General features: G+C 38.9%; 2 protein-coding genes across 2 annotated transcripts in view; one reads left to right on the forward strand and one right to left on the reverse strand.

Annotated features, from left to right (window-relative positions):
* Nucleotides 1-15,317, forward strand: part of stt3b (STT3 oligosaccharyltransferase complex catalytic subunit B) — a 91,858-nt gene extending 76,541 nt beyond the window's left edge. Inside the window, exons 8-16 of the mRNA XM_039819872.1 lie at nt 2,666-2,714; nt 3,404-3,558; nt 4,922-5,133; nt 6,689-6,876; nt 7,652-7,823; nt 8,370-8,543; nt 9,208-9,321; nt 11,771-11,977; nt 12,495-15,317. Coding sequence (XP_039675806.1) covers nt 2,666-2,714; nt 3,404-3,558; nt 4,922-5,133; nt 6,689-6,876; nt 7,652-7,823; nt 8,370-8,543; nt 9,208-9,321; nt 11,771-11,977; nt 12,495-12,569 — 1,346 coding nt within the window. The 3' untranslated portion in view covers nt 12,570-15,317. The remainder of the gene's footprint in view (nt 1-2,665; nt 2,715-3,403; nt 3,559-4,921; nt 5,134-6,688; nt 6,877-7,651; nt 7,824-8,369; nt 8,544-9,207; nt 9,322-11,770; nt 11,978-12,494) is intronic.
* A 1,323-nt stretch (nt 15,318-16,640) lies between these two features.
* LOC120571147 (oxysterol-binding protein-related protein 10) overlaps nt 16,641-23,263 on the reverse strand; it is a 106,356-nt gene continuing 99,733 nt past the window's right edge. Inside the window, 3 exon segments of the mRNA XM_039819873.1 lie at nt 16,641-18,493; nt 19,559-19,712; nt 19,841-20,023. Coding sequence (XP_039675807.1) covers nt 18,449-18,493; nt 19,559-19,712; nt 19,841-20,023 — 382 coding nt within the window. The 3' untranslated portion in view covers nt 16,641-18,448.

Genomic DNA, 23,263 nt, shown 5'->3' on the forward strand with positions numbered 1-23,263 from the left:
CAGAGTAGCTGGGTAGGTTTCCTCAGTGTCTTGAACACAGAGCCAAGTATTGATCGGTTAAATCAGTGTCATCCTTTAAATCACCTCTCAAAATAACTTCATCTCACTTTTACTGCTTTTTCATATTATTTTCTTGCCTGCTTTGGTTCAGTGCTTTGTGACATCTTACTTTGAAAGTACTCCTTTTTTTGGGTAGGTAGTGGTAATTATTTCATTATTATTATTATTATTATTATTATTATTATTATTATTATTATTATTATTATTATTAAGTGCATTAGCCGCAATCTCTTTTAAAGGTCCCATGGACATGGTGCTATTTGGATGCTTTTATATAGGTTTTAGTGGTCCCCTAATACTGTATCTGAAGTCTCTTTCCCGAAATTCAGCCTTGGTGCAGAATTACAGCCACTAGAGCCAGTCCCACAATGAGCTTTCCTTATTTCTGTGTCTGTAGCTATTGAGGAGGAGAGAGGGGGGGGGGGGCGCCTTGACCAACTGCCACAGTTTGAAAGCCATGATGTCTCGCTCTCTATCATGGGTGGGCCAAATTCTCTGGGCGGGCAAAGCAGAGAAAGGGGAGGTAACCTTGCTCCTTATGACCTCATAAGGAGAAGATTCCAGATTGGCCCATCTGACCTTTCATTTTCTCAAAGGCAGAGCAGGATACTCAGGGCTCGGTTTACACCTATCACCATTTCTAGCCACTGGGGGACCATAGGCAGGCTGGGGGAACACATTAATGTTAAAAAACCTCATAAAGTGAAATTTTCATGCCATGGGACCTTTTTTTTAAAGCACATCAAAGGACAGGATACAACTACAGTGCATGTTGGTGCAAATGTCACAACATTGGAAATATGGGGTTTAGGCTTTTGTTTGTGTTGTCTACGCACACATGATTGTGTGTGAGCGGTTTTGAGAGCCCCTAGGCAACACTTCAGAGCTGAAATGTATTCCACATCAAAGCATAACCAACATAAGACATTTATATGCATGCATAAAATGCACTGTGCAGTCTAATTTGCAGCTTAAATGGTTTCAGTTACATTTATAAACAAGTCAATTCCAGTAATTAAGTACCATCAATAGAAGACATTTTCAGGATTGACAAGTTCTGGTCTGAGGTTTTTCTTGGTTTTAAACCACAGTTGACAGAAAAATATGCTTTATACCGTTTCGTTGCTGGGCTACATATGAATATTATTGAAGGCCCTGAAAACCTTTTTCTCTATTATTACTATACAGGGCCAGGTTAAGATTTTCTGTGTCAGTAAGAAACATTTCATTGTTTTTATTTGTCTCTGTATTCTTCTCACTGGTTTAAAGTAGGTGGCCCAAACGGCGTTCAGCAACATATTAATCAAAAAAGGGTTGTTTGCCTGTGGTGCCAGCATTGTCAAAGCCACACCACACAGTCCTGATTAAAACCAATAGTTTTTTTTACTGTGTTAAAGTGCCCTGTGGCGTTTTTTAGTAAACAAACAAAAGTTATATTTACATTAAGTCTTTCATCAAAATGCACGGTGTATACTTGAGGCAGTGTACTCTAGATTGGTCTTGGTCTTAAGACCACTTTTTGAGTGTCTCGGGCTCGAATAAAGAGGATTCAGCATTTCATTTCAAGACCGGTCAAAACCAAACCAGCAGGGATATTGCTATTGATAAGTTGCCTCTGAGATTGTCAGATTTATGGGTTAACATCATACTTGTGATTGGATGTAAAACTTCCTGCTTCAAATGCAACCAATAACTTGACTCATTTCTAATTTGAAATTTGTTACGGTTAATCACTTCTCCCAGACTCTATACACTCTGGTCTTGGTGATGACTTGGTTTAGATGGTCTTGACTACAACACTGCCTTGAGGTCCAACAAACATACTGGATGCGTTACATGTCGTTTACATCCACGTTTGCTCTTCTTTTTCACTACTGTTGGCGCATTGCTGCATTTTATTTTGGCACAGTACGGCCACCAACTGTTGATCAGCAGAGTAGTGTGAAACTGACGGCAGGATGTAAATGTGCTTCTTTTTGCACGTGCACACAAACCAAGACTAAAACATAATTGCGTTGTTCCTAGTGGTCAATAACTCCACAGGGTTCCTTTGCACGCCTAAATACATAAAAAGCTAAGAATGTTTTTTCTGAACTTCCCCTTGATTGCTTATTTAGTCATGAATATTTATTGTGAGGTTATTAGGAGAAATGCCTAAGATCAGAAACAAACATTTTAAGGGGCTTCGAACAAGTAGATCTGCATTCCCACCTTATACAGTATATTTCAGTTTTGTTTTACACAGTGAACATTGTAACTGTACTATATTATACACTATCCTCGGGCTACTTTTGCTGCTTGTACACATTTTTCTATGCCTTTGGGTCAGATAGTGTTAGCCATTTTATTTACTCAAAGATGCACAGTCAGCTTGCGTTTGCTTTATAAATAAGGACATTTGGTTGTAGCAAAGGACAATCTAATGAAAGTATTTTAATACATTTTCCTGTGTGTAACAACAGTTATCTCATATTACATAAACATAATTCCACAAACTTCCTGGCTACACGCCTACCAGCTGTCCTTGTATTCCAAGGCTGAAAAGGAAAGTATAAAAATAGAAATGTTATATATTTCTGGATTGATTTGTCTTTTCTTTCCCTAGGATACATAGCTCCGTGGAGTGGCCGTTTCTACTCTCTCTGGGACACCGGGTAAGCTCTGCTGACCTTCACACTCTCACTGTCGATGGAACACTTGTTCAATCGAGTGTGTGTTTTCTAAGACGGCTATAACCCCCGCCACAACCCCCCCCCTTGCATCATCCCAGAGGGGAAAACGGTACAGCACAGGCTCTGTGTTAAACTATTGTCTTACTTCCAAACAGCACCAGGCACCCTGTGCTCTCCAAATGCACTGCAACGTGTTTGGTATTTCAGCACACCCAATCAATTCTCTCCTACCCCCCCCTGTTTGCTGACTAAAGCAGTATGGGATAGTTTTTTTCCCCCTCTGGAGGCTAATACTAATTCCTTAATGTGCTGTGTGTTTTCTCTTTTCCCAGCTGTAATCACAAAACACTTTAGAGAGAAATATTTAAAATCGTATAGAAACTGCTGTGTAAAAGCAATAATGAATAACGAGGGAACACACAGATCAGAAAAACTAACCGCAAAAAAAACATTACTCATTGTCAGTGCTAAATTTGTTCGTATTTTACTATACCCATGCCGGGGAGGTTAATTGTGTTTTTTTTCCCTCATCGTTCTGGAGTTAATCAGGAGGATCTATTGTATAATTTGTCTCAACACTCCCAATGCGCTCAACCTAACATGAATTCCATCCTGTCTGTCTCTCCCTCTTTCTGTCCTCCTCCCATCACCCTCCCTCTCCCTTTCCTCAGCTATGCTAAGATCCACATCCCCATCATAGCGTCTGTGTCGGAGCACCAGCCGACGACGTGGGTTTCCTTCTTCTTCGATCTCCACATCTTGGTCTGCACATTCCCAGCAGGCCTCTGGTTCTGTATCAAGAACATCAATGATGAACGAGTGTTTGGTAGGAACATTTTATTTAAATAAGTGTCAGGGATGGCAATGTCAGTCGTCCATCCTTCCACTTAAGTCCAGACTGAAATTTCTCAACATCTATTGGATTAATAGCCATTAAATGTGGTACAGACATTCATGTTCCCCTCAGGATGAATTATAATAACTTTGGTGATCCTCTGACTTTTCATCTAGCTCTATCATCAGGTCAAAAAAAATGTATTTGTCCATTTCTTTTTGGTCATTTTGATGCTAATCAACAAATATTAACATGGTAAACCTATATGGGGAATACAATAGACATTAAACCTGATTAACTTAAAATGAAAGGGAAAGATAGCATTGTCATTGTTAACGTGTTGCATTCTGACGTTGAGCATTTAGTTCAAAGTACCAACACCGTGCTTCCTGAAACATAATATAAATAAAACGTATATCATAAATCCAATAAACCTTAAAACTAGTGCTGCACGATATAAGGACAATATCTTATTCCGAATATTTTTTTAATGATATTGCAATTACAATATAATTTACAATATATTGGAGGGAATGATCATATTTTTAATAATTATTCTCATTTTCATTGAAAAATATATTAAAATGATCATTGGTGTGATTGCAGCAAGGATCCGTACCAAAGATTTTTTTCTTAAGTACGTAGAACGTGACTTGTAGGCCAGGACATCTCTGCAGCACCACAATACTTAAATTCAGAATGGTATTTTGACACATTTGCCTTTTACCCCCTTGCAATATTGGATTTAAAACTGCGAATAATTGTTCAGCCCTACTTACAACAGAAAGTGTAGCGATAAGAAGACTTATCCCTGGATCTGTGTGAATGCCTCCTTACGATACATCCTCATCAGTACAGTATCTCCTTTGTCTCCAATATTGTGGTGCACGCTCAGCTTTCCATCTGCCTGAAAGAAAAGCATTGAGGGGGACAAGTCAAACAAAACTTTTTTGTTTACAGAGTAAGACAGCCAAGATCAAGGACAGAGAACCTTTGAGCGCTAGAAACGGTCCTTCAGCGGCCCCTTTCTCCCTCAGACCTAATCAGCCAATTACAGCTATTGATTAGCCATGCACCTGTTGAGCAGGGTCGGCACTTTTCAAGGACGGGAAGCAGCCAGCGCTCTCTCCACTCAGGGTTTGAGCTCTGCAGCTCCAACATAGACTGATTATGCTGAGTTACAACTCAATTTCTCCTTTTCATGTCTTTATCTCCTTCTCACTCTGCCTCATTTCCTCTGTCCTTTACATTCGCACGGTCTTTCTCCTTGTCTGACCTTTGTCTACTTTGTTCTCCCTCTCTCCCCACACCCCACCTCTCCCACCCACCACCTTCTTTTTCTATTCACTTCCAGTGGCCCTGTATGCCATCAGCGCAGTCTATTTTGCTGGCGTGATGGTGCGCCTGATGCTGACACTGACTCCAGTGGTGTGCATGCTATCAGCAGTGGCGTTCTCCAGTGTCTTTGAGCATTACATGGGAGACGACACGAAGAGGGAGAAACCGCCCGCCGAAGACAGCAGCGACGAGGACGACAAGAGGAATTCTGGGAATCTTTATGACAAGGTCAAGGCAGGACAGAATGATTGTCAAAATTTGCATCAAAAAGAGACTAAAAAGTCACTGAGATATTTTGCTGAGGTGACTTTACACACCTCTTGCAGTTTGAATTTTTCATTTGCATGTCTGTCAGCTTCCGTCACTCCCCACCAGTTTGGGTAAACTGTGATTCATCTGTGATTCAGCTGCAACTGTTTGATGCTGTTGCCATAATTTTATCTGTCTCACTCAGCTCAGTTAAATGTGGATCTGACTGCCCTCACTGTTGAGCCAAACTGTGGCTATCGCATCATTTCACCTGCTACCAACACGTATCCAGTTATGTGAAGTGTTGCTCACATAACATTTTAGTTTGTCACAATTTTGTCAAATTGACAAAATGCTTCAAAAATTACACATTTTGTTAGACATGTGCTTATGGTTACACATCATTGCTGTCCTGCGCTGGTGGATAAAATGCAGTGATGGACATTTTGGGTATGCTTGGAAGCTTTGCTGTTAATAGAGGCTGTATAAAAATTGCACACAATGTGACATTGTACATGTAAGACTGGCATTTACTTTTTCTTTTATCAAGCAATTGATCAAATGACATCAACCTATCATGTTCATGGGGAAGTTTAGTGTTAAAGGCTTTGTTCGCTAACTGATTTTGTCCCTTATTTTAGTTAAAGATGTAGTTTAACTTTATTTTTTCAGGCATTTCATTAAGATAAAGATCTCCTTTACAAGACTTACCTGAGAACAAATTACATATATATCACATCGCCACAAGACTATTGTCCCACACATACACTAATTAAAACAAGGCAGCTTTATTTGTAGAGCACATTTCAGCAACAGGGCAATTCAAAGTGCTTCACATAAAACATTTAAAGAGCAGTTAAAAACAATAAAAAAAAATTTTAAACAGATAAAATACGAGAATACAAGTTACAGTGCAGTATAAGAAATTAACAATTATTTAAAGAAAGGCAGCATCAAAAAGAAAGGGCTTCAGCCTTGATTTGAAAGAATTGAGTTGCGGACCTGCAGTTTTCTGGGAGTTTGTTCCAGATATGTGGAGCATAAAAACTGAACGCTGCTTCTCCCTGTTAAGTTCTGAGTCTGGTGACCGAAAGCAGACCTGTCCCAGACGACCTGAGAGGTCTGGGTGGTTCATAGTGTAGCAGCAGATCAGAAATGTATTTTGGATTTATAAACCAGCAAAAGTATTTTGAAATCAATTCTTTGAGGGATAGGAAGCCAGTGCAAAATGAGTCAGAGCAAGTAATTGGAGGTGCTGGTAAAGACAAATGTTCACATTATGCAGATTTCCTTCCTCTCCAGAGTTTTTATAGCCTCAACAATTCTCTGCTGCTAGTGTGATATGGTATTCACTCATCACAAGGACCATCTCACAATCCTTAGTGATGCATTACGCAGTACAGAAAACTTGAGGATGCTGTGAGATACGTATTCTATTAGTTCATTAAATAATGTATTACACTCAATAATTCATCTCCCTGGACTGCTGCAGACTTTTCCGGTCCCTCATAGTAGTATTTGTCTCCCCCTGCAGGCTGGTAAGGTGCGCAAACATGTGTCCGAACAGGAGAAGGCAGAGGAGGGTTTGGGCCCAAACATAAAGTCCATTGTCACCATGCTCATGTTGATGCTGCTGATGATGTTCGCCGTCCACTGCACCTGGGTGACCAGCAACGCCTACTCCAGTCCCAGTGTGGTGCTCGCCTCGTACAACCACGACGGGTACGAATTACACATACACACCTGTTGTAATGTCTAAATGGATGTTAAATAACCGTGAGGAGGAAAGCCTCCAGTAATAGTTCATAATGCAAGAATGGATTGCTCAACCTTGCATGCAAATGAGCACATGTATGTGTGAGTATGCACAAACGTAGAGCGGCAGGATAGAAGGAGCTCATGTATATTTCGTAAGAGGTTTACGGAAATGTGCACCTATAGGCTTTAATGTGATTGCTTAACTTATTGTTTCTAGGTCACACATCTGTGGACCATTTCTGAATTTACAAAAAGCTGATATAATATTCTCTCTGAGATTCTTTACAGGCATAATTATTCTCGATGCATTAGGGAGGACATATTGAAGGCCAAGACTAAATGGTATATGCAAGTTCTCATACATATATTAATGGTACCACGGCAGTTCTCAGAGAATGGTTTTAGCTGTGCCACTGGGAGCAGCATAGCTGTCACTCTGCTCTTTTCTCTTGCACAAACCCACACACTCACGCATAAAGGCACACACACACACACAAAATATGATTACCATACCTACGGTTAATTGGTTGCCTGGCTTTATGTCTGCTCCGCGAGGTAAATTTAGGACATGAGCGTTGAAAGTGTGAGGTGTTTTTTAACCCTCAGTTTATTATGCATGGATGGTTTATTTCCAGCTGTCATTGCCCTTCTGATTCAAAGTCTTAACTGAAATATTAATAACCTCCGCAGCCATATGCCTGTCAACGATGTTACCTGACAATCTTATTTTCCTTGTTAGGACGCGTAACATCCTGGATGACTTCAGGGAGGCCTACTACTGGCTGAGACAGAATACGGACGAGCATGCACGCGTCATGTCGTGGTGGGACTACGGTTACCAGATAGCCGGCATGGCCAACAGGACCACACTAGTAGATAATAACACATGGAACAACAGTCATATAGCACTGGTGAGCCTTCTGTCTGCTTTTCTCATGTCTGTCTTATTCTCTGTCTTTGTTAGCTTGCTGTTTTCATTCATACACATACAGAGAAACAAAAGATTTCTTCTAGCAGCCACTGGACAAATAGTGAGCTCTTGAGTGAATTATTTATGTAGTCTAAAACCGCTCCTTCCAACTAGCCAGATTATCTTGTTTGCTTAAACTTTTCCCATTGAATTTACACTGCAGGGGGATTTCAGTTAATTGCTGTCAGATTCTGTGGGTTTGATTTGTTTTTTCTCTCTATTGCTGAATGTTAAGGAAAGTTTTTGTCTTCAAGTTAAGTCTGTTAAAGCCCTATAGCTTTCTTCTCTCTTCCTTTCTACTTGCTGCCTGTTGTTTCTTCAGCATCTATCCACAGGACATGTAATTACAGAGAATACAAGATGGTTGTCTGTTTTAATAATTCCTGTATTTTTTTGTGTGCCATTTCTGTATTGAAGCATTGTGTCTTGCTGAACAGAGGAAACTCCAATTAAAGTACTACTTTTCATTATTCAACGCTGTTTTTAGGTGGGGAAAGCCATGTCGTCCAACGAGAGCGCGGCCTACAAAATCATGAGGTCGCTGGATGTGGACTATGTGCTGATTATCTTTGGAGGTGTAATCGGCTACTCGGGAGACGATATAAACAAGTTCCTGTGGATGGTGAGGATAGCAGAGGGAGAGCACCCCAAGGACATCAGGGTGAGTGTGACACCTGCCTGTCACTGCAACTATTCTCCTGGAAATCTTTCAGCAAGCACTTACACAGTGAAATCAATGTTTCCTCTTCACTCTTTACACACTCACTCTTTATACTGATGCTTAAGGACCGACTGTTACAATATTTGTGGCATGTAATCTGTGATTTTGAGGCGCATCCTGAACAGCAACCTTTTGTTATTGCAAGAAAATATCACATTCTGTTTTTTCAGTTTAAAAAAGAAAACCTATTCATATGCACTCAAAGAACCAGAATATGCAGGTATGCACGTATTTCCATGCTGGTTACCACAAACTTGCGTATATATTTAGACTTTCAGAGGTTACTTTGTGTTTGTTTCAGTTTTAGCTGGACTCGAGCATTGTTTTGAATACGAGAATCATCTTTCCTAGCATACATCTTCTTTCACAGCAGTACTTTACCTGTCTGGTGAAATTTAGCTATTGATCTAATTCTTCAGCAGTCAATCACTATCCATTGTCCCTCTTAAACAAACAAAGAAATATCTCATTAGGATGAAATTGTCCCCGAATGATTTTTATCAACCTTTATCATCATCATCTTCAGTCAGGGAGTTCTACTAAATGACCTAACCATCATTTTCTGGACCTTATCCTCTCAAACCTTCATCCTTGTCTTCTTTAGGAGAGCGACTACTTCACCCCTCAGGGAGAGTTCAGAGTGGACAAAGCCGGTTCACCAACTCTGCTCAACTGCCTCATGTACAAGATGTCCTATTACCGATTTGGTGAAATGCAGGTGAGTAGAGATTTTCTGGCCAATGGCCAAAACCAAGTAACAACAACCAAAAACTCCAATCTGCAGGTCTTTGATGATTTTTTATTTTTGTTTTCCTCTCCAGGTGAGGTCAGGGCTAGTGAGAAACTCTGAACATAAAGAGATTTGGTGGGGCTTATGATCCACTTCGTAGGTATAAATAATGAGTTCCAGCTCTGTGCAAAGATCATAAAGAAAAGTAAAAAGTACTGCTACCATATTGTATGCAGCATGCCGCTTTCCAGAGAATAACAAGCAGCTTCCGCCACTAAAGGTGTAAAACTTCTTGCTACTGTATCTTAAAAGCAGAGCTAGCTGACAGAAGGGCAGAAGAGGATTTAAGGAGAGCTCCTGAGGTTGGGAGAGGGGGGGGGGGGGGGGTTTTGGAGGGAAAATAGGATGGAGGAGAAAAATGAAGGATTGGGGGAAGCTTTCGAATGGGCCATGGCCACTTCTGGCAGAGGAGAGATGAGAGGGGTACTTCTTGTCAGGTGCTTACATCCCTGCTGTAGATGCAGCCCGGCCAACGGCTCTGCAGAGAATCAATGCTGCCGTGCGTGGACAGACAGCCAAAGCTGTTTGTGGCTCACAGCGCTGTTTCAGGGTAAAGAGATGGAGAGACTGAGGCACAAGAGGAGATGGAGGACAGAAGGGAATGAGCCCGGCGAGGGAAGAAAGAGAAGAGTAGGGAAGGGAAGATGACGTTTACAGAAACGGGATGTGACAAGAGGGAACGGAAGCTTAGAGGACTTTAGGGAAAAGACAATAAGCGGATAGTTGAGGATGCAGTTCGTAGCGGTGAATGGAGATTAAAGGATAACACTGACAATGCATAATACAGTACAGAATAAAAAGTATGTAATGAATAGAACCAAACCGTGGACTTCATATTTCTCAAAAAAACCAACTCCTTTATCTTTTTCTTCACATTTAAATCATACATACACAGTGAGACTAAACTATTGTGACTAATAATAATTTAATATTTCACAGTCTGTGTCCTCTGAAGCAGCCTGAAGGCATAAACGAGATGTCAAGGTGTTCTGTAGATGGGAACGTGGAGCCCAAAGGGAGAGTGAGAGTGGAGACTGAAAAGAAAGGAAAAATACAGAGACAGAGGGCAGATAGAGAGTAACTTTGAGAATAGAGGTGACGAGGGTAAATCAAATGTGAAAAGGACACAGTAAGGTCTTTACAAGTTGAATAATGGGAACGAGGGATGTGAGTGGTTCATACAAAGTTTCTTGTAATAGCTGTCAAAGGGCTATCAGACCTTTTTGTTTTTCTATTATATTATTATTTGTCCTCGTCTTATCTGTTGAGTACGGAGTTTGAATTAGTAAAACTGCAGTGGGCTGAGATGAAACTATGACACTCAAATATGATGCTGGTTAGCCTAGCTTAGAATACAAACTGGAAACAAGGGGGGAAAAGCTAGCCTAGGTTCTGTCCAAAGGTAAAGCTCACTAATAGGGTTGGGTACCGAAACTCGGTGCCAATAGGGAACCGGTGCCGACGTAAACGGTAGTAACGAGACCGAATAAGAACGAAAGTTTCGGTGCCTCATTTCGGTGCACTTTACACTACACCTGACAGCATGTAACGTTAGCCTACCTTTAGCTAGCAGCTGGATTAAACACCGGTAAAATGTTGACAGCTAACGTTAAACAGTGTAAAGTGTGACTGTATTTCACTGTGGAGGACTTCAACAGCGGGATGTAACAGTCTGCACTGCAGCGCAGCAGCTGCCGTTGTCGGAATTCATAGATATACAGTATGTTTATATGGTCGGAATTAAACAACCCAGACGGTGCGTTCACTTGCAGCTGCCGTTGTCGGAATTAAACAACACAGACGGTGCGTTCACTTGCAGCTGCCATTGTCGGAATTAAACAACACAGATTCACTTAAAACAGGTAGCCTCGTGGTGCATTCACAGTAATTGTAAAATACCCTTTTCCCATCTGGGGTTCAACAGCAATTTACTTTTTAATTTACTTTTTTAATTTTGACCATGGCCTTAGCAATAAACATCACTAATAAAGTCACTGACTGTTGTTTACTACCCTTATTTTTTTTCTTCTTCTTTTTTTTTTAACTTTATTGAAAAGTACCGGTTCAGGCACCGTTTAGGCACCGGCTCCGTTTTAAAAGTATCGATTTAGCACCGGAACCGAAAAAAAACCAAACGATACCCAACCCTACTCACGAACACGTATTGTTTCTTTATTAAAACTGTAAAAAGTGTCCAGTCTTTATGGTAATGCTAAGCTAACCGCCTACTTTCATATCCAATATACAGATATGAGCGTGGTGTCAATCCTCTCATGAATAAACCATTTCTTTAAACCAAAGAACTACTTGGCAAGCAACATTTTATCCAAGACACACAGCTAGCTGCTAGCTAATGACACCTTTATCCATCTCCCAGCTGGACTTCCGGACCCCTCCTGGCTTCGACCGAACACGCAACGCTGAGATTGGCAACAAGGATATCAAGTTCCAGCACCTGGAGGAGGCGTTCACCTCGGAGCACTGGCTGGTGAGGATCTACAAGGTGAAGAACCTGGACAACCGAGAGCCGCTGGACCACAAGCTTCGCAGCGTAGTGCCCAAGCAGAAGTACACCTCGAAAAAGGTAGTAGGAGACTTCCTGTTTTGTTTTAAATACAGGATTCATTTTTGCCTTCCAGTTTTAGAAAGATTAATTTATTATTTATGGTGAACTTGATGTAGATTTGATTTAATTATTTTGGTCTCAAGAACATAATTACTGTGTTTTCTTATGTTATAATAAACACTGTAGGCTGTGACCAGCAAAGCAAGGTGACTACAGATCATTTACTCAGCTCAAATAAGAGGAATTATTTTGTTAAGTTACTCTTTGATGAATATAGATATATAATAAACATCTCTCCATTATGCATGAACCAGACTATATGCTCCAATTTAAGATTTTAAGACCAGTATTGCGCAGATTATGTACTTATTCATACAGTATATTTAAGAAGAGTAGCTCTCATATTTAGTCATCATATTTTGATGGGTAACACGTGTTAAATCCAATTATATATCGCAGATTCTGGATAAATATTTTAGTTAGAGAATAGGTAATTTGACTTTTCTTTTCTTTTTTTTTCTCTCCCTCTAACCAGACTGCCAAGAGAAAGCGTGGACACATCAAGAACAAGCTTGCCCTGAGGAAAGGCAAGAAACTTCAAAAAAAATAATGGTGACGAAGAACTCTTCTAGGAAAACAAACAACTGCGAAGAAACCTCCAACAACCAATGAAGAAGAACACAGGGGCCATTTATCTGGCACTTGGTCTCAAGCGCTTCTCATTAGAGCGCCCCCATGTGTTGAGGAAATGTCACCTGGCTAGCTCCAGAACTGTTGTCCGTTTTATCCTGAGGATCTTTGTCTTGCTTCTTTTTTTCTTTTTCTTTTTTTTTTTTCCGTTTCCTGATGTCTTTTTAATTTCTACTTGAATGTGTGGCGAGGCATAGGGCTGCTCTGCTTGGTTTGGCGTCGATTCATTTTTGTGGTACGTTTAATTAACTGCTTATCAGTGCGGGATCGGGGGGTGTGAGGAGGTGAGGGGGGGGAAACGAGAGAAGACTAGGAACATTTGCACCAAAGACACATCGACCTTGCTCCATGGCACATGTGAACTCATTACTGATAGTGAGGAAGCGCAGGAGTGAAAGCTTGAGGACTTGTTCCTGACACGTGTACAGAGGAAGGTATGCGGTATGGAGGAACCTCACCGTCTAGGCACAGCCCACCTGTAATATTAACCTTTTTATCATCATCCTCTCCTTTACGTCTGCTTGGCTCCCTGACCTTCTTTTTCAACAAATTCTTTAGAAAAAAAATAATTGGCCTAAATATGTAAATACGTTGTGTAAAGAATAAGTCTAAAAGGATGATAATATATTGGATTATTGTGGTGATTTTTAAGTATGCAGTCAGTTTTTCCTCTTAATTTCTTTATGTGATTGTTTTGTTGATTCCTTTTTTGTATGACAGCAAAAAGAACAGTGAATGCAATAATTCTTGTACAGAGGGGCTTGAGGTTTTGTTGGATGAATGAATGTGAATTTTTACAATGTTCCCCCACACCCCTCTTTTTTTCATGAATTGCATAGATTGTACATTTCTGCTGCTAGGGTTTTAAAGACGGAAGCAAGCAACTGTGTTTAAAAAAAAAAAAGTAGTGATAATGAATTAGGTCTCCCTTCCTGCAGGGGGAGCTCTCTAGTTTAGTGTGCAAAGCCTAGTGCCTCATCGCTGGTCACCATCGCCTCCATAAGTTGTGATTGTCTACTCTGTTAACTCTTTGTTCAGCTCATCATGTATCAATGCGGCGGGTTGGGTGCTTCAACCAGACTGAGGCATTGGAAACTGGAAATGTTCAAGATGTCTGGAAATAGACGGATGGACTGTGAAGGGGGTAGTTAGTACACAGGCACTGAGACGGAGACTAGAAAAGACAACTGAGGTCAGGAGAGGTAAAAACAGCCATCACGGTCTGTGACTACGGTGGACTAACAAACACCTTTATGGTACTTTAGAGCTGTGTCCTTATTCCTAAAATGGCATCGAGTATGTAGCTTATTCACACCGTGGAATTGGAGTTGCCAGTTAAAGGCTTATTCCAGCACTTTTGGTCCACAAGTGGACTTGCGACAGACAGCAAAAGCTGAGATAAACCTAACTTTTAGTCCACGGTAGGAGTCGAGCTCCAAATACGCTGAATTTCCTGTGATGCAAACCAATAGCGTCTTAAAATTAGACCCTCATGTCTGGTAAACACCCATGTCTTGTAAAAATCTTAGTGTGTAAAATTGGTGGAGTGGCCCTTTAATTCTGTCAATCAACTAATCATTTTAACTCTAGTAAGCATACTAGATCTGATGCATACTTACTCTACTTCTATGAAAAAAAACCTCAGAAGAATACTGTAGTTAGTGTATTCTTTAGAATAGTAGTACTGCGAACTATTATTTTTGTTATTGCTTAATCAGTTATTCTGATCTTCATTAATCATTTGGTTCATAGAATATCAGAAAATGGGGAGAGGAAAAAAAACTCAGTCCAAGCTGAGATATTAGCGGAGATTTAGTTTAACATAGAAGACGAAGGAAACCAAATTTTCACATTTGCAAAGATACAACTAGTGAATTTTTGGCATTTCTGCTTTAAAGAAAATACTAAATATAAAATAGTTGATGATTATTATCTTTCACTGGACTTATTGATTAGACTGTTTCAGCTCTAGTATATAGGATACAGTTGGGACACGGCTCTACTGAACCGTACGTTACCTTTGGCCTCTTATTCTATGGGCACTGCACTGTTCTTTGTCGTCTGGGTCCTCCGGATGTTGTAAACACTGAAGGTGTTTCTGTATGTGCACGCTTTAGTAACTTTTTCATTTTTTATCAAATAAGTGACACATCAAACGACTAACACATCATACCGCTGTACTTGTTTTGTCACATCTCACAAAAAGTGACTTTTATTAGTATCGCCTGTTTCTTTTCTTTTTCTTTTTACAGTTCTCTAAAATATTGTCTGACTCGCTTTGTTCTTTTTTTCTTTGATCTTCTCTGAAACTTTGTCTCCATTTCAGACTTCAGACCTTCTTCAACACAATGCCACATTGTTGATTAGTCACACAAACGCCTAAAACTGAGTCACGTCCTTTTTGATTTATTTGTCAAGATAGGAGAGAGTTCAGACCAAGCCTTAATGTGATGTACAGTTTGTTGCCCTCTTACGTTTCATTTTGTGTCAATTAGGAACGGCAGAACGGTTCCTTCCCCTACTAAGTTTATTCGTTTCTTAGTAGCTCAGTGCCGTCTGTCCTTAACACCATTTTTGTTTGATGAAATCCCTCCCTCACCTTCAAAGTTTACATTTTTACATCATTGTTCTGTTCAGCCATCTTTAAATATACACTTTAATGAAAACATTTGTCTAAGTTGTTGTTATTGACGTGTTTATGAATGAAGTAATTTGAACCAAAGCATTATTCAGAATTATTAATGTACAATACATTCAGTATTCTTCCTGTGCAGATCTGGTTTACCGACCCAGGTGAACACAAAGCCAACCACTTGATGGCAGCATTAGTCTTTGGATGAAGACATTTGCTTCTTCTCTCTAACAATATGTATAAAGAATGATTTAAGTTTAACGCTGGTGAGGATAGTTGGTGATGGGTTTGATTGTATGGTCACGAAGTGGAATCCCTTAGTGTGTGGCTCAATCTGGTTTAGGTGAAGCTTTGATAATTTTTTTGGGGCTTTTCCGCCTTTTAATTTTTGACAGGACAGCTAGGTGAGAGGGGGAAGACATGCAGGAAATCGACACAGGTCGGATCTGAACCCTGGACCTCTGCGTTAAGGCATAAACCTTTCATTATATGTGCGCGTGCTCAACCCACTGATCCAACCCGGCCACAGCTTTCCTTTTTGATACCCTTATGAGTTAAATGCATTAAAGTAGGCAGTAAAATGTCGACCATTTTGGAGAAAATGCATCTTTACCAAGTCTTCCAAATATATAATATACACAGTCCCACATGGGGTTGTTATATTGTTGGATTAATGAAAAAACAAAGCGACAACTTAAGTACCTTTTACATCCTTAAAAGGCAAGTCATGTTAAATTTGGCATGAGGGTGGCAACCTAAGCATGGCCATATTGTTACTAAAATAAGTTTATCCTTCATAGTGGCCAGCATCTCAAACTCCAGGTTGTCGGGCTCAGCTCTTCTTTGTCAGATGTGGCGCAACTTTCATCGGTCTAAGCTGTTCCTGCTCATTAAGCTGTATGTAGGCTCAGCTGTTCCTGCTATGTGCTAATTTTAGCACACCTACTGTACAGATGACCGTTAACTATTCAGACATTTTCTGACTAGTTAGTGAGTCTCATTGAGCATGTTAATATTGGATATTCATGTTCTGTTTAGCTAGCATGTTGCCATGTTGGCCTGCTGATGTTATCATGCTAAAGGTAAACATGTAATAATGCTATCAATAGCATATTATGTTAGCATTCAGCTGAGGTTGGCTGGGATTTTGTCATTCGTTTTAACGGTGTGTTATGTCTTCTTGGAAATGGGTGGTGTTCGAATAAAGGTAGGGGACCACCAAAGTTATTCCAGTTCATCCTCTGGGTGCTGTGTATATTTGTACTACATTTATGGCAAACTAGTTGTTAGGATTAAATATTCCACTTTGAAGCCATGCCACTTTAAAGGCTAAAAAGAGTGAGTCGCCACTTGAAAGGCTAAAAAGAGTGAGTCCATGATTGCCATGGCACATTTATTAGAACAAAATGACCTCAAACAAGCTCCTGCTTTGACCGATGTTATCACAAATATGAGATGTTCCATAGGTCCTCTGCTGGTGGAGTGAATGAGGAGTAGCGGTTTACAGTTTATGATTCACATGAATGCAGGACAATATAACAGATGTACATTCAGGATATCATGATGAGACAATGTTTAATTAAAAAAGTTAGAATGTCTTTATTCATGGGCAATCCCTCCTTTAACCACAATCACTCTCTACATCCGTGAATCTGGATCCTTTTGGATATAAAAAAAAATCAGTTTTACTTAAGGCGAGTGTCATTAACAGTATTTCTAAATGGTTGCAGGTTTGTTGTCTATGCTGTCATGAAAATGTAATGTACTGTCATGACATAAGCTACAAGTAGGCATCTGGTAAAGTCACCTGGCTTTAATATATTATTTGAAAATGTAACAACTGAAAGAGCAAGCAGTGAGAAGTTTATGTAAAAAAGGCCTGTAAAAAATTAGAATACCATGGAGTGGATATACTGTTAATTGCTCTTATTTCATTTCTGCTCTACCTTATTTAGAAAAACCGTTCAGTTAAAATTTACCACCAAGTTACACTGTAGTATGACCCGATACATTTCTTTTCCTATCCAATAGCCTGCCAGTTCCCAGTGATTGTTATTCTGCTAGATTATCCTCTCATCTTCACAGAGGCAACCTTCCAGTGAACCCCAGATGTGGGAACATGGTTGTGTGTTTCTGCAAGCAGCCTCATCCATATTCATCACCACGGGCGACCTAAGAAGAAGTATTAACTTCGGGAGGCATGAGCTGCCTAATTACAGTGTCATTTTAGGGGCACAGATGCGAAAAAGATTCAAGGACCCAGGAGCCTTTTATCACAAACAAACCAGTGTTCTTTTTTTTTCTTTTTTTTTTTTTAGGAAGAAGGGACTAATGGCTGGAATAGCTTAATAAGAGAGGTAGTAATGGAAAGCGTCTGTTATGCGCTCAATGGGTGAAATCATTTAAATGGAGCGACGTGTAAATAGCACAAAAAGCATGTGTTGCAGTACACAATGGAAAAGTAGCATAATATCAAAATGTGACCAGATACATTCATTGACAGTTCAGACAAAACAATCAGGACCATTACTTTCTAGTAGCTCACTCTAATGTTCTGAATAATAATATATACTAACACATAATCTAATGTAGTACATTTGTTTAACTCTTGACTTATATCATTTTAAATCTGGTTACGTGCTCTTATTTCCCGTAAAGCTCTTGGGGACCACCATGATTGGTAAAAGCCATTTATATAAAATATGAAATTTATTTTTTTACTCAAACTCATTTACAGCTACAGTATTGTGTTACAGGGTATTGATTCATTCTAATGCTGCATTACAAACTAAAAGCTTGAAACCAAACAATGTCTGAGAAAACATTAAGCAAATACAAATTAGAACACCAGTGGCAAACTTCATTACTGTGTGTGTGCAAAAAGGCCTTGGCAAGGTGAAAAATAGAAATACTCTACTTTGAATAGTAATACTTTTAACTGTATATAAAAATGTACTTTTGTCCCAAGAGCTCCAGCCACCATGTTGGTTATAACAGTGGAGGTCGCTTTGGCACCTTGCTTGTTTCCTGTTTATGTCTCCATAGCATCACTCTGTGAGTCTATAGCTCCGTCTGGAGGCTTCCTTCGCTTGACTTCCTGACTTCAGACCTCAGTGTGGAGAGGAAGGATCTCCGTTATTGTCCATTAGAAGAGTACTAATCTGCTGTCAGGTCGGCTTCCACAGTGGGCTGTTGTAAATCCAACCGTCTCCCTGCGCATGTAAGGAAGAAAACTGGACAATTAAAAAATATTTTCTTGGTATAATTAGGATAAATCAACCTTTAAGAATGACCACAGTATTTTAGTTGGTAGCTGTGTCCTAAATCACTACCTCCCTCACTGTAGTGAGCAGTAATCTCAAAAATGTGAGCACAAGAAAATTTAAGAAAACACAACCTCATACAGAAACGCGCTTGAAGTGGCACTACACGACAACCAAAACTGTTTCCAGGGGACACTAAGAAGTGATGCCATCGGCCGAAATTCACCTAGCTTTAGCCATTTAATTATTAGTCTGCCAATTCAAATATTCAATCTGACAAAAATACACACGCTAATGTAATGTTAGATGTCTGTATTGTTTATAGTTACTTTCAGGACACTTAGTAGGGGATAAGCAAGTTAAACTCCTGAACATGAAACCCATTTTGCTTAATTTGTTTAACAGTTAACAATTAAGTATCTGCTGCCCGTTCTTTCATTACAGGAAGGGTCTGTATAAGTTTTTAAATATTCATGCCATCATACTGCAACTTATTTTAACTTGTTTTAAACAATTGATGTCAATTAAACAACTGCCCACTACTGACTGATAACTTCATAAGCCAAAAACCATGGCAACAACAACCGTGTCCCAGCCTTGTGCATCACTTTTTAGAGTCCCCTGGAAACAGTTGTGTTGTGTGCTACTTGCAGCGCATTTCTGTATTTGGTTGAGTTGAGTTATCTTAATTTGCCAACAGGGCCACCGTAATTGTTGGCAGAAAGATGTGTACAGGCCATGGGTGCAACTTTTCTTTTTGGTCCACTGTGGCAATTTTGGGAGCCCTACATACGTAGAACATACTGTACATTTTAAATTTACACTAAGAATTTAGTTGGAAGACATGGACATAAAGTGGCGAACAGCAAATATAGTGCACTACATAGTAACAAGGAAGTGAATTCGGAAACAGCCTGGCTAACAAAAAAAATTTAAGGGCAGTTTGAAGATAAGCTGCTGCTCCAGCCTTATATCACAGTGTTGCTCCAAGAAGTTTATCTTCCTTCACTTTACCTCTTTAGTGAAGTATTTGGGTGTCCAGGGTTTGTTATCAGCTGTTCTCTTCCTTTCTTCCCCTCTCTGTCGCTCTTCCAGCCGGTGTTTGTGTTCTGTGGCCTCGTCGATGTTCCCTTCCTTTAGCGACTTGGTGACATGTTGCCATAACCTCCTACAAGCAGGTAAAACACACAACAATTACATGTATAAGCCATTAACATCTCCCACATCTAGCACTACCCTAATGTACCTATTTAATTATTTAAAATGACATGAAGTTGGCGGTAATGAGTTTTTTACCTGGATTCTGTCCTCCCCTGTTTCTCCACAGGCCGCAGCTTCTTCCTGGTGACTGGAAGTTTTGCCGTGTCGATCACTTTGGTTTCGCCACTGCTGTAGGTGAACTCCAGCGTGCCGTTCCACTCGCCCTGGGCTTTGCACACAATGGTGTTGGTCGGGTTGTGTTTGACCTCTGCCGTTACTCTGATTCAGCCAAACAGAGAGATGTTGTTAGAAATCTTTCTTGTCTGCCTGTTACCTTTTATACCTGCATTCTGGGAACATTTATTTTACATTTCAAAAGTAAAATACTTATGAACCAACACTATAAAGCACTTTTCCCGTTTCGGTCCAGCGGTAATGGACAATTCCGCTTCCAACCTGTAGGGGGACCAAAGCGGGAAAAGTGCTTTAGTGTTGCTTTAACATCACTTTACTATGTGAAGATTTTCTTTATGTGAATATGATCCCTGATTTTAGAAATAAAGCATGTTTTTATATACTACTATATATACTACTAAAGATTTTTTACAAAAAACTTAGGAAGGAAGTGTAATTGTTGCCTAGAGTAGCCTACGTCAATGTCATACCATAGCAAGCACTGACTGTACCAAATTTGGTCTAGTTTATTGCAAAATCTGTTGGAATGCTTTATGTTACAAGTCAGGAAGTGTGCCACTGTGTTTTAATGCCACATGAGATTTTTAACAATGCAGATAATATGTACAGTAAATGGTTAGCGTACATCGCTATTTTATAGCACTAACAAGGCTCAAAATAGCACCACACTTCAACAGTAGCATAATGAGGGTCCCTACATGTAAACCGAAGCATTGAGAACTTTGTAAGTGTACAGACAGTTTATTAAAACAGACATGAGATGGTGCCCGCATGTAAAACATAAATGCTAATGTCTTTATAATCTATCTTTTTAATAAACTTAAAGTTAAAGTTCTCAATGCTTCGGTTTACATGTAGGGACCCTCATTATGCTACCGTTTAAGTGTGGTGCTATTTTGAGCCTTGTTAGTGCTATAAAATAGCGATTTACCCTGTGCCCCGAAAGCTAGCGTTACAAGCTAATCACCGCTTTGCACTAGCTTGTTTCAAGCTACAGACACATTCGATTAGCATGAAAACATATCCCAGAGAACGGTCCACTCGGTACACATACAGTATGTTATTAACCCCTAGGTTCATTTTACGCCAGAATTGTCTTTTAAGAGAATATTTGTGACTGTGTATGTTATAGTACCGGTATGTGTATGTTTCCGATATAATTATTATAATAAAATCCCTGAAAATATTTTCTGTGTTTTTTAAAGAATCAAGTAAAAGAAACAATCACCATGAGATGCAGCAGGTGAAACATCCCTAATATTGTATGTGTAGTAATTGTAGGTAAGAAATGTATACAAAAGTCAGTATAGTTGCCATAAGAAGTCATGGTATAGTATGTCATAAAAAGTCATAGTATAGTATGTCATACAAACGTTATAGTATGTTATATAATTTCATAAAAAGTCATAGTATAGTATATCAAAAAAGTAATCAAGAGGCATAGTATAGTATGTCGAAAAGTCATAAAGTCATAGTAAAGTAGGTTGAAAAAAGTCATACTATAGTGTGTTGAAATTAAGTAAAGTCATAGTATAGAATGTCGAAAAAAGTTATAAAAAATTCATAATATTGTATGTTGAAATAGTCTTAAAAAAGTAAAATTATGTGCCCTGCTATGACATGAACTTCCACGACTACCTTTGAAGTCACTGTTCCATTATCTTTAATGTGACTATTATCGCCACTGTTCATCACACCCCCAACCGGCCCAGTCAGACACCGCCTACCAAGAGTCTGGGTCTGCCGAGGTTTCTTCCTAAAAGGGAGTTTTTCCTCGCCACTGTCGCAATAGCTACTGCTAATGCTTGCTCTTGAGGGAATTACTTTAATTGTTGGGGTTTTGGAATTTATAGAGTGTGGTCTAGACCTACTCTATCTGTAAAGTGTCTCGAGATAACTCTGTTATGATTTGATACTATAAATAAAATTGAATTGAATTGAAGTATAGTTATGTCGAAAAAAGGCATAATATATAGTATGTCGAAAAAAAGTCAGTATAGTACGTCGACAAAAAGTCAAAAAAATTAATTGTATAGTGAGTCGAAATGGTGTTAACAAAGTCATAATATAGTATGTCAAAAAGAAGTCATAAAAAAGTTATAGTATATCGAAAAAAAAAAGTATTGTAGGTAAAAAAACGTCACTGTATAGTATGTCAAATAAGTCATCATATGTTGAGTTGAACCCTCAACCTCCAATCTTCACTTTATCCTCAGCAGATTATCTCACTGAGCTATTTATGAAGCAACACTGTTTTGGCATTCTATTTAATGTTTACATTACTGAAGACAAAAAAATAAAAAATTTAAAACTCATAGTATAGTATGTTGAAAAAAGTCAAAGCGTAGTATGTCAAAAAGAATCATGAAAAAGTATGGTATGTAATAAAAAGTCATAGTATAGTATGTCAAAAAAAGTAATAAAAAATTCATAGTATAGTATGTCGGAAAAAAGGTCATAAAAAAGTCATAATATAGTATGTCAAAAAAGTCAAAGTGTAGTATGCCGAAAAAATAATCATGAAAAAGTCATAGTACAGTATGTCAAATAGAAGTCATAAAAAATCATAGAATTGTATGTCGAAAAAAGTCATTAAAAAGTCATAGTATAGTATGTCAAAAAAAGTCAAAGCGTAGTATATCAAAAAGAATCATGAAAAGTGATAGTATAGTATGTAATAAAAGCCATAGCATAGTATGTCCAAAAAGTCATGAAAAATTCATAGTATTTTATGTAAAAAAGTCAAAACATTCGTAATACCATGCATTACATAAAAAGTCATAATATAGTATGTCAAAAAAGTCAAAGCGTGTTTCCAGAAAAAAAGAATCATTAAAAAGTCATAGCGTAGTATGTCAAAAAGTCAAAGTATAGTATTTCGAAAAGAAGTCATAAAAAATCATAAAATTGTATGTCGGAAAAAAAGTAATTTAAAAATCTTAGTATGGTATGTCAAAAAACTCTTAGTATAGTATGTCGAAAAAATTAAAAAGGGTAGTATGTCAGAAAGAATCATAAAAAGTCATAGTATGTTATGGTCGAAAAAAGTCACAAAAACATTCATAGTATTGTAAGTCGAAAAATCACACAGCAAAGTCACAGTGTAGTATGTCAAAAAAGTCATGATGCGTTTGAACCCTTAACCCTCAATCTTCACTTAATCCTCAGCAGTTTAAAAAAAGTCAAAGCGGTAGTATGTCGAAAAGAATCATGAAAATGTCATAGTATAGTATGTCGGAAAAATTCATAGTATAGTATGTCGAAAAAAGTCATAAAAAAGTCATAGAATAGTATGTCGAAAAAAATCATAAAAAAAATCATAGA

Source organism: Perca fluviatilis, chromosome 13 (genome assembly GCF_010015445.1).
Source record: "Perca fluviatilis chromosome 13, GENO_Pfluv_1.0, whole genome shotgun sequence".
Lineage (NCBI taxonomy): Eukaryota > Metazoa > Chordata > Actinopteri > Perciformes > Percidae > Perca > Perca fluviatilis.